The 16689-nt window shown below is 40.6% G+C and overlaps 1 protein-coding gene and 1 long non-coding RNA gene across 2 annotated transcripts in view; one reads left to right on the plus strand and one right to left on the minus strand.

Annotated features, from left to right (window-relative positions):
- The window catches only part of CENPF (centromere protein F), a 63856-nt gene that overhangs the window by 8449 nt on the left and 38718 nt on the right, over positions 1-16689 (minus strand). The window contains 6 exon segments of the mRNA XM_003130395.6: positions 681-843; positions 7332-7493; positions 7832-8008; positions 11524-11655; positions 12872-14055; positions 14058-15618. Coding sequence (XP_003130443.4) covers positions 681-843; positions 7332-7493; positions 7832-8008; positions 11524-11655; positions 12872-14055; positions 14058-15618 — 3379 coding nt within the window.
- LOC106505039 overlaps positions 1-16689 on the plus strand; it is a 52739-nt gene that overhangs the window by 7442 nt on the left and 28608 nt on the right. The window lies entirely within an intron of this gene.

A 16689-nucleotide genomic window follows, 5' to 3' on the forward strand; every position in this document is an offset into this window, starting at 1 on the left:
GTAGCTCCCTGGGTTAGTGCTGATTCCATTTGAGACACTCCCTGGAGCCCCAGTCCACTCTAAGGGCTCTTCTCCCCAGGCAAGACTGTTGACCCCCCTCCTGCCAAGGTGTGGACGGTCCAGAAGAGCCAATCGTACTACACTCGCCATCATCTATCCACAAAGAAAGAGCACAGCACTCTGGGGGCATGAGTGCAGAAAAGTGACAAGGAGAGTTGTCATTTCTTTTTACCTCCACACCCAAAGATGTAGCCCCCATTTCAATTTCATTGACCCACAAAGATGGGCCAAGAACAACCAGAATCAGTGGTTTAGAAATTACCAATGTCAGCTCAGATGCCAATTTTCCTTTGACGTACGAACTACATAATAGACATCCACACGAAAAACCTTTCTTGGAAAGGCTCATTAGCAAAAAGGGCTGTGTTTTGTATGTTTTAGAGAACAGAAGATGTGCTAACTCTGTTTTTTTAAAAAAATGCTGGCTTCATTCTCATCCTCTTAATGACCCCAAGCTGAGCCCAAAATTAGAAATTGGGAAATGACTAACTGCTGAAAATCAGCATGCAGTAACTGAACAGAGCCCTAAAAATACTTCCCATGTAGACACACACCATGCATGTATGATTTCACCAGCGGGAAGCAGTTCTGGCTCACTGATGGGCCCAGTTAACACATACCTGTCTTCTGTTTCTCCTGGACGCCCTCAAGACGAGAGAGTTCTTTCTGCAACATCTCCTTTTCCTCTTCCAGCTGTTTACAGGATTTGATCAACAACTTTATTTTCCCCTGGGCACGATCATTCTCCTTTTTCAGCTTATCTGCATATTTCAGGTTTTCCATCTACAAAACACAAGTAATTCCAGTTAAAACCTTGAATTGCTTGGGAGGTCTCCTTGTGGCTCATCAGTTTCCAAACCTGACTCGTATCCACGAGGATGCAGATTTGATCCCTGGCCTTGCTCAGTGGGTTAAGGATCTGGCCTTGCCATGAGCTGTGGTGTAGATGGCAGATGTGACTCAGATCCTGTATTGCTGTGACTGTGGTATAGGCCAGCAGCTGCAGCTCCGATTCAACCCCTAGCTTGGGAACTTCCATATACTGCATATGCTGCACATGTGGCCCTTTAAAAAAAAAAAAAAGCAAAAACCTTGAATTGCTTGTCATGAGCCTATGGGAAAGTAATGAGATATAATTTAAGAATCATATGCTGTAAATTTAAGAACTACTATGTTCAAATAAAATACCCACCCAGAACACACAACAACAACAAAATACCCAGAGATGCATAAAACAATTCATCTTCCTTGCTTAGTGTCCTAAGTCCCCCAGTAGACACTGTAGTTTTGTCACTCTCCTCCTTAGTAACAGCAAGCATCAGTCACAGTTCCTAAGATAATGTCCTATTAAGTACCCCAATATGTCCGTGTTTATCCAGTGGGAATCACACCTGGGAGGTGGGAACTGAGGATCCCTGGACATATTCTTGGTGGCCAAACATCCTAGGTGCAAGAATTGTGTTCCTATTTGTAATCTGCGTGGTTGCACAATTTCAGTACCTAAGATGGCACTGTTTAGTCACCAAGTGAAGGCCAGACAATACTATGCTCACAATACACATTTAAGGCCAAATGATATTATGGCTCACAACACAAATTAAGGCCAAATGAGATAATGCTTTTTTTATTATTATTCTTTTAAGGCCACACCTGCAGCATATGGAAGCTCCCAGACTAGGGGTCAAATCAGAGCTGCAGCTGCTGGCCTACACCACAGCCACAGCAATGCCAGATATGAGCTGCATCTGCAACCTACACCACCGCTCACAGCAACACCTGATCCTTAACCCACTGAGCAAGGCCAGTGATTGAACCCGCATCCTCATGGATACCAGGTCAGATTGGCTGAGCCACAATGGGAACTCCCCAAATGAGATTATGCTTTACAATACAAATTTAAATTTTATTGTAGCTCAAACAACAAGTGAGTAAAATAGTGGGAAAATTATGTCATCATGCACTTCTCAGTAATTCTTGAGTTCTTATTCACACTTCCTGTAGCATAATTGCAAAATCCAAAAAAAAGCTATGAAAGTGATTAGTAGGCAAAATTTGACCTGAAGAGAGAACAAAGGAATTTACAATCTTTATTTATCCCTCGCTGTGAAAATATTCATACATTTTGCTGCAGAAATATGAATTTGATTATGAACTATTACCCCAGACCCTGATGGGACATTATGTAATATGTGGCTTATGCATTGTATTATGTAATATCTAAGATATGCAGAATTCTAAACAATCTAGTTCTGAGAGTTTCTGATAAGAGATCATGAACATACGAAGGCAGACCAAATTATTAAAAGAAAGAAGAAAGAAGAACTGGAGCATCATATTCATATTAAAGTAGATTTAATTCTTTGCACATACATTTCATCTTGAAATAATTTATTAGCAATGCTGGAGTAAATCTGCACTTTAAGAATTTTCTATTTCTGATTCCAACCACAATCAGGGTAGAGATGGATTTAATTCAATTTCAACAAAGTTTATCAACTTCTACCTCATTAAAATTTTATGAGATTTGAATAGAATCAACTAACAATACCATTTTGTACAAGATATGTATATAGAGAGAGATTCCCCACAGTAGAACTGTCATAGATTAAAAAAGAAAGTGAGCAAATTAAAAAGTAGACCTGAAGCTATTTCTTTCTATTATTAAACCAACATCTATCCTTTTATAGCACAGAAATTACTGATGATTAATGTTATTTTGAACTTTGTTTTTTATGGGTATACTTCCTTCATCTTGATAATTGTGTAAGAGCTATAAACTTAAGAAATTTATACCTAGATTTCTGCCCTCTACTAGAAGATTTTTATTTTCCAGGTTCATATTTTACATTCTGAATGGTGTTTGTTTTATGAACACCATTTGTGGGAACCAAAACAGCCTCTCTCTCCAAGTAGAATTACTGTAGCACCATCTACAGTCTAACAATCCTGAGGTTAGGGTTCACCTCATTTTCTTTTCTAATGTAAAAAGCTTTTGGAGTCCAGTGTGGTTCAGTGGTAACGAACCTGACTAGTATCATGAGGAGGTGGATTCAATCACTGGCCTTGCTTAGTAGGTTAAGGATACGGCACTGCTGTGAGCTGTGGTATAGGTCGCAGATGCGGCTAGGATCCTGCGTTGCTGTGGTTGTAGCATAAGCTGGCAGCTGCAGCTCCAATTCAACCCCTGGGAATTTCCATATGCCTGGGAACTTCCATATGCCACAAGTGCAGCCCTAAAAAGCAAAAAAACAAACAAACAAAAAAACCAAAACCGCGTTATGGTTTTTTCGTGGGAAGGAAGAGGAGATTGTACAGACATATGCCTGAACAAGTACCTGGCCCACTATGATCTCCCCATAAGCTACTGGAAAGTGGAGTTTGTGACATCAGTGAACTTGGGGACTAATCAAGCAAGACTTTAGAATTACCCACCAAATGATTGTCTACACCTTGAGGGCCCTACCCTGATTTGTTACAGAATTGATCTTCATCTCCATCTTCAGAAGTCTCTGACACCCTCTACTTTGAGAGCATTCACTGAGCAGTGGATAAAGTTTATTCCAGCTATATAACTAAAGTCTAACCTCGAATTTTTAAGAACAACTCAGATCCATGAGGATGTAGGTTCCATCTCTGGCCTCGCTCAGTGGGTTAAGGATCTGGCATTGCTGTGAGCTGTGGTGTAGACCACAGATGGAGCTTGGATCTGGCGTTGCTGTGGCTGTGGTGTAGGATGGTGGCTACAGTTCCAATTCAACCCCTGGCCTGGGAACATCCCTATGCTGAGGGTGTGGCCCTAAAAAGCAAACAAACAACTAAATAAATACAACTGAGCAGAGAACTGAAGAAAGATATTTATAAATACAAAATTTTTTTAATGAAAATTTAAATGAAAGCACTTAACTTGATACCTTTAAAATCACTATTAGAAAACACAACCATTCAAAATCTATGGGATGCCACAAAAGCAGTTCTTAGAGGGGAGTTCATAGTAATACAAGCCTTCCTCAAAAAAGAAAAATCTCAAAACAGCTTAACCTAACACCTAAAAGAATTATAAAAAGAACAAACAAAACCTAAAGTCAGCAGAAGGAAGGAAATAATAAAGATCAGAGAGGAAATCAATAAAATAGAGATTCGAAAAACAATTAAAAAAATCAATAAAACCAAGAGCTGGTTCTCTGAAAAGGTAAACAAAATTGACAAACCTCTGGCCAGACTCACCAAGAAAGGGAGAGAAACAACCCAAATAAACAAAATAAGAAATGAAAAAGGAGAAATCTCAACAGATACTGCAGAAATACAAAAAACCATAAGAGAATACTATGGACAATTATATGCCAACAAACTTGACAACCTAGAAGAAGTGGACATCTTTCTAGAGATTTACAGCCCACCAAAACTGAATCAAGAAGAAATAGATCAACTGATCAGACTGATCACTAGAAATGAAATTGAATATGTAATAAAAACACTCTCTACAAACAAAAGTCCAGGACCAGAGGGCTTCACAGGCAAATTCTACCAAACATACAAAGAAGAACTTATACCCATCCTTCTTAAACTTTTCCAAAAGGCTGAAGAAGAAGGAATACTCCCAAAGACATTCTATGAAACCACCATCACCCTAATACCAAAACCAGAGAAAGACACTACCAAAAAAGAAAACTACAGGCCAATTTTGGTGAATATGGACACAAAAATTCTCAACAAAACTTTAGCCAACGGTATCCAGCAATACCTAAAAAAGATCTACACCACGACCAGGTGGGATTCATCCCAAGTTCACAAGAAGGGTTCAACGTATGCAAATCAATCAACATCATATACCGCATTGACAAAAGAAAAGTCGAAAACCACATGATCATCTCAATAGATGCAGAGAAAGCATGTGACAAAATCCAACATTCATTCATGATAAAAACTCTTACCAAAGTGGGTAGAGGGGGAACATACCTTAACATAATAAAAGCCATTTATGACAAACCCACAGCCAATATAATACTCAATGGAGACAAGCTGAAAGCCTTCCCACTAAAATCTGGAACAAGACAAGGATGTCCGCTCTCACCACTGTTATTTAACATAGTATTGGAAATCCTAGCAACAGCAATCAGACAAACAAAGAAATAAAAGGTATCAAAATTGGAAGAGAGGAGGTAAAACTGTCATTCTATGCAGATACATGATACTATATATAGAAAACCCTAAGGACTCCACACAAAAACTACTGGAAGTGACCAAGGAATTCACCAGAGTAGCAGGATACAAGATGAACATTCAGAAATCCATTGCATTTCTGTATACTAAAAATGAAACACTAGAAAAGGAATATAAAAATACAATACCTTTTAAAATTGCACCCCAAAAAATTAAATACCAAGGAATAAAATTGGCCAAGGAAGTTAAAGACATATGCTGAGAATTAAAAAACATTAATCAAGGAAATTAAAGAGAATGCAAAGAAATGGGAAGCTATTCCATGCTCCTGGATTGGAAGAATTAATATAGTAAAAATGACCATACTACCAAAAGCAGTCTACAGACTCATGCAATCCCTATCAAATTATCCATGACATTTTTCACAGAACTAGAACAAACAATCCAAAAATTTATATGGAACCATAAAAGACCCAGAATTACCAAAGCAATCCTGAGGGGGGAAAAAACCAAGCAGGAGGCCTAACTCTCCCAGACTTCAGGCAATATTATAAAGCTGCAATAATCAAGACAGTGTGGTACTAGCACCAAAACAGACATACAGACCAATGAAACAGAATAGAGAACCCAGAAATAAACCTAGATACTTATGGTCAATTAATTTTTGACCAAAGGAGGCATGAGTATAACATGGGGAAAAGACAGTCTTTTCAGCAAGGGGTGCTGGGAAAACTGGACAACTGCATGTATATCAGTGAAACTAGAGCACACCCTCACACCATGCACAAAAATAAACTCAAAATGGCTGAAAGACTTAAATGTAAGCCAAGACACCATCAAATTCCTAGACGAGAACATAGGCAAAGCATTCTCTGATATCAACTGTACAAACGTTTTCTTAGTCTCCCAAAGCAATAGAAATAAAAACAAAAATAAACCCAATGGGACCTAATCAAACTTACAAGTTTTTGCAAAGCAAAGGAAACCATTAAAAAAAAAAAAAAAAAAAAAGACAACCTACAAAATGGGAGAAAATAGTTTCAAATGATGAAACCAACATGGGCCTAATCTCCAAAATAAACAAACAACTCATACAACTCAGCGCAAAAAAACAAACAAATCAATTGGAAAATGGACAGAAGACATAAATAGACATTTCTCCAAAGAAGACATACAGATAGCCAATAGGCACACGAAGAAATGCTCAACCTCACTAATTATTAGAGAAATGCAAATCAAAACTACAATGAGGTACCATCTCATACCTATCAGAATGGCCATCATTAATAAGTCTGCAAATAACAAAGTGTTGGAGAAGGTGTGGAGAAAAGGGAACCCTCCTGCACTGTTGGTGGGAATGTAAATTGGTACAATCACTGTGGAAAAAAGAATGGAGGTTCCTCAGAAAACTAAATATAGGGCTACCATATGACAGCAACCCCACTCCTGGGCATATGTCCAGACAGAACTTTCATTGAAAAAGATGCATGCACCCCTACATTCAGTGCAGCACTATTCACATTAGCCAAAACATGGAAACAACCTAAATGTCCATTGAGAGATGAATGGAGTAAGAAGATGTGGTATATGTATACAACGGAATACTACTCAGCCGTAAAAAAAGAACAAGATAATGCCATTTGCAGCAACATGGATGGAACTAGAGACCCTCATACTAAGTGAAGTAAGTCAGAAAAAGAAAGACAGATACCATATGATATTACTGATATACTGAATCTAGTATATGGCACAAATGAACCTATCTACAGAAAAAAATAAACTCATGGACATGGAGAACAGGGAGGAGGGAATGGGATGGACTGGGAGTATGGGGTTAGTAGATGCAAACTATTGCATTTGGTAGATAAGCAATGAGATCCTGCTGTATGGCACAGGGAACTATATATCTAATCACTTGTGATGGAGCATGATGGAGGATAATGTGTGAAAAGACTGTATATATATGTATAACTGGGTCACTTTACTGTATAGCAGAAATTGACAGAGCACTGTAAATCAACTATAATAAAAAATTTTTTAATAAAATAAAATAAAACCATTATTATATTTATGAGCCAGTCTCAGTTGGGAAGCATGTCAAGTGAGCATACCTTGGTTTTCTTCAGTTCTTCTAAAATCTCAGTGTTTGCTTTCAAAGAATTATTAAGTTCTTCTTTACTGGACTTTAAGAGGTCTATCTCCACCTTCTGTGAGCTGAGACATTCTTCCTTCGAAGTCAATTTCTCTCGAAATGTCTGGATTTCCATTTCATACTAGGGCAGAAAAAGGTTACCTCAGCCAGGAGACTCAAGCTGGAAACATCGTAAGGAAAAGGAGCAAAAACCAAAACCCGTTCCAAGGACTGTTTCAAATGGTCTTTGCGACTCTCTTCCTATGCTACTCCAGGAGGGAAATGTGTTTCAAATAAATCAAGTCATAGAATAAGACATGCAAGTAAGAGGGGGAAAGATGGTGACCTTAAGAGGATGGGACCGTTCACAAGACTCTACAGCGTAATAACGCGAGGCACTGACATTCCTGCAACACGTGCCTCATCGCTGTGGTCAGCGCGCACTCTCCAGCTCCCCTGTAACCAGACGCAAAGTTTTACCTGTTTGTTTGTGTCCAGAAGCAAAGCCTGGTGTCTCTTTTCAGCTTCCTGCAGCCGTATCTGATAGGCAGCTATTTCTTCTCTCATCTTCTCTTGCTTTTCCATCTGGTCTTTGTGTACACAATCCAAACTCTCCTTCAAGTCCTTATTTTCTAACATGAGCTCCTTCAGTTGACTCTAATGAGGAAAGTAATAAAATCACGGGACGGTAATCCAGATCCTGGATATACCTACATGTTTAGGAAATACTGAATACCGAGAGGAAAAAATAGTTTACAGGCAAGACGAAACTTATATAAAATTAGTGCTATAATCCTTAGCAATGCACAGTCCACCCTCTGTATCCACGGATTCCACGCCCACAGATTCAAACAACTGCAGAACAAAAATATCCCCCCCCAAAAAAGTTCCAGAAAGTTCCAAAAAGCAAAACTTGAATTTGCAGTTTACCAGCAAGTTTCCACACAGCGCTTACACTGTATAGTAATTAGGTGTTTTGAGTAATCTACAGGTGACTTAAAGCATACAAGAGGATATGCCTAGTTATATATGCAAACATAAGAGACTTGAGCATCTGTGGATTTTGGAATCCACAGAGGTACTGGAGCCAAGCCCCCAAGGATACCAAGGGATGAGTATCCCTTTAAACAGGCACTTCATCCCAAGGGCAGTTTCCTTTATTCAAGCCCAGCCACCCCTGAGGTACACCCACAGGGACCACTGAATCTCTGAAACCTTGACTTCAACTACACCATTCTGGACCAAACCCTCCTAGGCTCACTTATTTAAGTACTTCTGCTGCAATAATTCCTTAACCTCATCAACAGCACCACCAACACGACCACCTCCACACTCAAGCCCCTCATAACTTTTCCTTTTCTTCCTTGGCCAGCTTAGATTCCATCTTCTGTCACTGTGAGATGATCACTTCCTTCCACAAGCCCTCCATTCTGCTGCCCCTCTCTCCCTTCCCTGTGCAGGACTAGCAAACCCCAGCCCTGGAGGAATCTGGCTTCTCTCCATACATGATCCCAAATGGCTGTTTCTACACGTTTGTATATGCGCAGTGTCCACTTCCTCATAACCATTCACTCCCCAACCCACCCCAACCTGCTTCTATCCCAGCTCCTTCTGAAACAGCTTGCAGGGCATCATCAGCTTCCATACTGCAAATCCAAGGAGCACTCCTCAGTCCTCATCTCACTCGAACTGTAAGTCGAACGCAAGGATGCTGACCACTCCTCCGATCTTGAGACAGCCTCCACTCTTGGCTTCGAGAACACAACACTCTCTTGGCTTGCCTCCTCTTGTCTTCTCAGCTTTTTTGTTGGTCCTTCCACCTCCGTCCTACCCTACGCGGAGGTCCTCTGGGCTAGGCACAGGGCCACCTTCCCTTCTCCATCTGCGTTCTCTACCATTCCCATGATTTTTTTTTTTGGGGATTCCTTTATTTATTTATTTTTTCCTTGCCTGATTGCACAGACTAGAACCTCAAGTACAGTGTTACAGAAGTGGCAAGAGTGCCTAGCCTTTTATCTTTTTTTTTTTTTTTGAAAGTAGATGAAGTCTTATTTATTATTATTATTTTTAATTGTTATTTCCCCAATACAGTTTTTTTCCTACTGTACGGCATGGTGACCCAGTTACACATACATGTACACACTCTATTTTCGCGCATGATCATGCTCCATCATATGTGACTGGACATAGTTCCCAGGCTACACAGCAGGATCTCATTGCTAATCCATCCCAAAGGCAACAGTTTGTATCTCTTCACCCCAAGCTCCCCAACCACCCCACTCCCTCCCCCTCCCCTTGGCAACTACAAGTCATTCCCGTAATTTTTAAACACTACCTATATTCTGAACTGGCCAAATTCATGCATCCACCCTAAACCTCCCCTTCGATCTCCAGCCCCCTGCATTTGGTATTCCTTTCGATTCTCCTCTAGTTCTTCACCATGCCTCCTTACTACGGCAGCCATTTGTCATGTTATTTTCCACCTGACTCCAGCCACAATGGCTTCCTTTCAATTTCTAAAAAGTACAAAGATCTTTCTAATCGCAGAGATTTGATCACATGGCTCTCTAAACCTAGAAGGCTCCTTCCTCTGCTCTGTTCTTCATGTGGCTGACTCCTCATCTTGCAGGTGACATGCTCAGACCACCTGTCTAAATTAGGTTTTTCCCTACTCCCACACTGCACTCCCCAAATATTCTGCAGCGAAGAAGCTTATGTGTCCTCTATAGCACTTAACAGTTTATGATTATCTTCTGCATTTTTTAGTTGATGATGTATTGTGTCGAGATGGTAAGCTCTGAGAGTGAAGGAACTGCAGGATGGCTATGCGTCACCATTCTATCCTCTGACTGGAGCAGTGGTCACAGAATGAATAAAGCCACTAAAAACCAACACACTCATATATGTGGACTTGAGACCACACACCTAGCTTATCTTTTTACTAGCGCCTATAAATGAAAAACAAATAACAATATTCTTGCAATCCTCAAGTACCCAAAGGAGATTTTGGCAGATGCAGGACTCAAATACCATTCCTAGGAACTCCTTCCACGCAGCATTGCCAGAAAAGTCAGTCCATGTGTCAATTGCTGAGATTAAATGCTAAAACTTTTCATTAACTTAAATACCATATTTAAAGAAAAGCACAGACTTCCGCAACTCTTTATACAAACTACTGCAAAATTATTTCAACTTTTTGTGATTATTCTGGGGCATAATCACAATTATATTTTGCTATCCTTTTCTCAGACTACTTAGGGATGAAATTACATGAGGACTACCAGGATATAGGAATGTTTACCATTTAACTAGGTTTGGCAAATAGGTTGCATTTCATCTGCCAGTTCTGCATGCAGGGTAGATGCTACTTTAAGACTCAGTGTTCAGGAGCTCCCATTGTGATTCAGCAGAAATGAACCCGACTAGTATCCCTGAGGATGCAGGTTCAATCCCTGGCCCTACCCAGTGGGTTAAGGATCTGGCATTGCCAAGAGCTGAGGTGTAGGTCACAGACTTGGCTCAGATCAGGCATTGATGTGGCTGCAGCTCCGAATCCACCCCTAGCCTGTGAACCTCCAAAGGTCACAACTTTGTCCCTTAAAAAAAAAAGACAGTGTTCAGAGATCCGGGAGAAAGTGAGAGTCTGAATCAGCAACATCTACTAGGGGACCAGAGGTGGCAGTGGCAGCCCAAATGTGATAGTTCTACCACAACTTGCTCTAAAAAAGCTCCACAAGACTGCTCCAAGTTTACATTTTTCTGTGGCTTTCTTTCTGTTACTTTGCTAGTACTTTGCAAGAGCAGTGCATCTGTCTCTAGCAACATTCTGGCTTGTAATCTGCGGCAGGCTAGGAAAACAGCCTGTTGAAAGCTGCCTGCAATCCATTTCTGGTATGAGTTAATGTAGTTACAAGGGTCGTCTTCCATGAAAAAAAATATCTGGGCTCCATGACAAGTATTTTCATGTGTTCAAGGGCATCTCCTGACTCCTTCTGGGCTCATGAGAGTGCTGGATGGTGAAGACTACTGCAAGTCTGGTCATGACATGAGCTTGGGCTATTTTTTTCAAAAGCTAAAAAAAGTTTGGTACATTACAGAAGGCCTTAAAAACAAATGAGAGAGAATGCGCAAGAATGATCAGGGTGTAATGAATCTGTCACCGAGAAACTTACTTTGTTGCTCTTTAATTCTTCAGCGAGCCTGTTTTTCTCCCCACTAAATTCTTCTTCCAGCGCCGTGGTTTGCTGCACCATCGCATGCATTTCCCTCTGCAGCTCAGTTTCCTTCGCAGTCATTGTGTTTACCTGAAAGTTCATCTTTGTCTGTTAGGATCTGCTTCTGATTGTCTGTCTGATCAGTGTAAACACTCTGATAAAGCACATTCATGACGTTCCCTTTAGCCCCCAACAGTAAAAACCCCGCTAATCCCTTACTCATCCACTCAACTAACATCCTCAAAACCTACCAATAAGCTTACCTTCTTTTCTACCGAAGACCGAATAAAAGACAGCGATAAGGAAAGGAACGACAAAGAAATATACTATTACCAGGTCTTTAAATCTTTCATAGACAGAGTGCTTTGAATTAAATTTAAACATCAGAGAATATTGTACGAGGCGACAACTTAGACTTTTATCCGTCCTGGGATCTCTTACTGATTCTCCAATATGCCATCCCAGCCTGTGGGAAACATGCCTATGAATCATTAAAGCGATATTGTCTGCATTCGCCCCCCAGCAGGTTGAAACAGCCTGGTATAGTTCGTCTGTCTCACCATAACTGCCACCTCTTGCAAGCTATACAAAAACTTGAATGTCCTGGGAAATGTAGAGATATAAATGATTATATTTTCTGGGCACTCTCTTTTCTTAATATTTGTCCAGTAAAATTTTAATTTGAAGGAATTGCTTTCCTGGATCAGTTAGGAAGTACAGGGCAAAATCTTCACTTTTCTTTAATAATTGAGCCTCTTACTGGCAGGTCTTCCCTTTAATCAACTAACAAAACAGGAGATTGCCCAAAGAGAAGGCACAAAAGATGGGCCCGAAAGTGCAAAGGCTCCAGGACCCACAAAGGTTCTGTCAGTTACAATTATATCAATTCTGTCAATCGTTCTTTCTCCTAAAGGCAAAAAAAGGCAGGACAGTGACAAATGGGATCCCTACTGATTCTAACTGGGGTCTGTTACACTCTTTACAGCAGTGGTTCTCAACTGGGTATGGATATGGAGGCTGCTATTCTGAGGTGCTGCGAGAAGGGAACCAAGCATAACCCAAAGCTTCTCCCCTGTCCAGGTGCCACAGTGAAAACTGCACAAGCCCATAGACGTGCCCCATGGAAGTGTGTGCCAAAGCAGAGTCACAGCTGCTGGTGGCGACCGTGGCTCAAGACCTCAAAACTTAAAGTCTTTATAAAGTTTGGTCCAATACTGCAAACACTGTCCAGAAAGAAACAAATTACACAGTGGTTGCCCCTCCCTCAGGACCACACACTCAAATGTCAGGACATAAAGCCACTTACTTTTTCAACCAAGGACATCTTTTCCATTTTTGTCAGTTCAAGCTCTTTCTCTAGACCCTCGGAAGAATTCTGCAGAGCTTCTAAGGCGTCCTGCAAAGTGTCCTTTTGGGATTGCACCTCTTGGATCTTTTGCTCCATTTCCACCATCAGGTTTCCCAGTTCTGTTTTTTGCTTCTTCCAGAGTTGTTGTTCTCCTTCCATCTGGGACAGTTTAGAAACGAGCTGCTCGTGGTCTTGAGTCTGATTTTGTAGGATACAGATTTCTTCATCCTTTTTCTCTAGCTTCTGCTTGCTATCTTCGACTTCTTGAATGAGGCCATTCACAGAATTCTGCAAAATAACGTAATTACTTTTGGCCTCGTCAAGGCCTTGTAGCAATTGAGCCTTCTCTTGTTCAAGGGAATCGACTTGACTACTCAGGCTCTGCTCTTTGATCTTCCAGGTCTCTTGGTCATCACACAAAGTTGCCACTTTCTCTTTGAGCTCTTGTAATTGCATTTGAAACATCTCCACTGCAGCTTTAGAGTCTTCTTTCATCTGTTCTTTTTCTTGCTCTTTGTCTTGCAGTAGCTTTTCAAATGAAGAATTCAGTTTTTCTAACTCAGACACTCGCCCTTGCTCTTTTTGTAATTCTTTCATCAGGTCTTGTTTTTCTGACCTTATATTGACAAGATCCAATTCTGAATCCCTCAGATTCTGGGCCATCTCCTCTATTTTTGCTTCCAGGGTCTCTACCTCTGCTTTGGACTTCTCAGCTTCAAGAATCGCATGTTCTTGGTTTTTTCCTGATACCTCTAGTTCCCTTTCAAGGTTCTTAACTCTATCCTTAAGTAAATCTGCATGATGCTCACTTTCCTTCAGTTTTTCTAAGATATGGAGCTGCTTCTTTTCATCAGCTTCTCGGTGGACTTTCAGCTTTCCAATGCCACATCTCAGCTGATGTATTTCCTGCACTGGTGAGTCCAGACTCTGCCCTTGGGCCTTCCAGGTCTCTTGGTCCTTGCACAAGGCTGCTACTTCCTCAGTTAGCTCTTTCAATTGTGTTTGTAGCATCTCCACTGCAGCTTTAGATTCTTCTTTCATCTGTATTTTTTCTTGTTCCTTTCCTTCTAATAGATTTTTCAATGAGGAGAGCAATGTGTCTAATTCAGACACCTGACCTTGTTTTTCTTGTAGTTGTTTGTCAGGGTTTCTTTTTCTGACTGTGTCGTGACAAGGTCTAATTCTAAAGTTTTCAGGCTTTCGGTCATCAATTCTATTTGTGTTTTCAGGGTGTCCACCTCTGCTTTGGAATTCTCAGCATCGAGAATCACCAGCTCTTGGTTTTCTTCTGCCATCTGCAGTTCCCTTTCAAGGTTTTCAACTTTATCCTGAAGCGCGTCATTCCTGCGCTCGCTCTCTCTTAGCTTCTCTGAGACGTGGAGCTGCTTCTTTTCGTCAGCCTCGATGCGGACCTGGAGTTTCTCAATGCCTTTTCTCAGCTGGTGCACTTCCTCTTGCGTTGAGCTCAGCCTCACCGCCACCTCGCCCTTCTCCATGAGTGCAGCCTCCAAGGCCTTGGCAATGGTCAGCTTTTCACGCTCCAGTTCACTCAGTTTGCCCTGCAAGCTTTCAGATTCCCTTATGAGTGAGTCTTTCTCTTTATTCAGTTGTCCGATTTGGTTTTCCAGCTCACTTCTTACCAAAGACAGTGCCTGTGAGTCCTCTTCCAAACGCTGCAGCTGCTCTTGGAGATGGAGACGCTCACCTTGAAGAGATTCGAGCTCTCCTATTTTCTCCTTCATCTTTTCTGACAGCTGATCCAGCTCTTTGTTTTCTTTTGACAAAGTATCCAGGTCTTCACGAAGCCGGTCTCTCTCACGTGTGACCACAGAGAGTTCTTCCTCAAGACAGGTTATAACTTTCTGCTTATTTTCATTGTCTTTTTCTAAGTACAGCTTCTCTGTTTGAACTACCTCTAAGTCAGCCTCTGCAGAGAGGGCATGATGCTCCGTGCTACCTTTCTCAGATTTGATCCTCTGTAGCTCATTGTTCATATCAAAATACCTCTCTCCCCAGTTATCGGTCACCTTGGCTACATCGTCTTCAATAACTTCACATGACGGTTTATCTGTGCCCATTTCTAAGTCCAATGAGGTGAGGCCTCCTGATCTTTCTACTACTCTCTGGTTATCACAAGAAAAGGATTCCAATTTTTCATTTAAATCCGATTTTTCTTTCTTAAGTTCCTCAACTGTTTTTTCCAATTCCATACATGCTTCAATCTTGGTAGTTAGTTGTGCTTCCTGTAAACTGAGTTTTGAGTCTAATGCTTTGATTTCATGTAGCAAGCTTTTGACTTTTTGGTCACGTTCCTCTAGGCCCTGAAGTAATCGCAGATTCTCATCTGATGTCTCTTTCACCTGCAGCTGGAGATTCTGAATGGTTACTTGATTCTCCAGAAAATCCATAGGTACCAAAGCATGAGGACCAGAAGGTGACAATTCAGAAATGCATTCTGAACAGCCCTGGGTTGTGTCGTCCAGTGGAATCTCAGGACTGGTTTCTGGGGACTGCTCTCTGGACCATCCTCCTGTAAGTTTGACTGCACTAGCCTTGGTTATTTTCTTAATCTCTAGACCGAGGTCCTGCTGAATATCTTTTTCACAAATCTGATCGATCTCATGCTTTGGTGTCCTCTCTTTAGTTTCTGAAGTGTATTCTTCTGATTCTCTTATGGCACGGCTATCGTTTCCACCCTGAATAGCCTATAGTTGTAAGATAGAATAGAATGCATTTTATTTTTCAAGAAGAATCAAAACAGAATTAAATTGGCTTAATTACTGATTTTTGGAAACTGGCTACTTGCCTCTGCCAAACACATCTCTTCAAAGGACGCATTTCCCACCAAATTTGTCTCTCTCCATCCAAATATTGACACCATTAAACACTGAGGAAGTTATTCTCTATGGGCAAGGTACGGGTATTTATCATGAAGACAATGACCCTTCAGTTCAGTTATTTGATTGTCTAAATTGTAATGATGTAGCTATATGTCAATGTTTTTTTCTTGCTAGGGATATTCTAAGTAGCCTATGAAATTTTCTTTGCTGTTATCAAATAAGAAGCTGACAAATTCTACATAAAATGGTCAGCTTCTATCTTCAGCATTTATGGTATCGTCAGTAAGAGAAAGCAGTAGGTTTCATGACCAGATTCCTAGCCCAAGAACTTATCACAGAGCAAGCACTCAGTGCTATATCCTTTGATAAACCACATGCTGAACCTCCTCTTCCTCTTATCTGTAAAATGGGGATCTGCTACTGTGACTACACTGCTGTCACCTCTCCACCTGCCCTCCCTCCTTACAGAGGCAGAAGGAGGAAATCAAGCGAGACTCATTGATTGCATGGAATTATTAGTTTAGCTGCTAGACTAGAAAGGACAAAGGTATAAGTAACTAAACAATTTCATATTCGGTTTTCAATTTTCTTGTTCAAAAGAAGGAGATGTCTCTCTAAAAGACAAGTACCAAATCACAGATTTGGATCCAGGCCAACTATTAGAAAAATATTCAGAAATACATAATAGACTGCAATATTTAGTTTCATGACTATAATTCTATAACATTCAAAACAGTCTGAAAAGAGCAAGAGAAGTTCAAGTTCATATCACCTTACCATTCCTAAGTTCCAATTTAATGTTTAATGTGCTTGTTAACTCACAAAGAGAGAGAACACATATGAAGATGTTCTGACATAATTTTCTCCAAGAGACTTTAAAAAACATCTTTAGTCATGTTCAAATCATAGTGTTTGAAGATAATCATGATTAGAAGT

This window comes from Sus scrofa, chromosome 9, assembly GCF_000003025.6.
Source record: "Sus scrofa isolate TJ Tabasco breed Duroc chromosome 9, Sscrofa11.1, whole genome shotgun sequence".
Taxonomy (NCBI): domain Eukaryota; kingdom Metazoa; phylum Chordata; class Mammalia; order Artiodactyla; family Suidae; genus Sus; species Sus scrofa.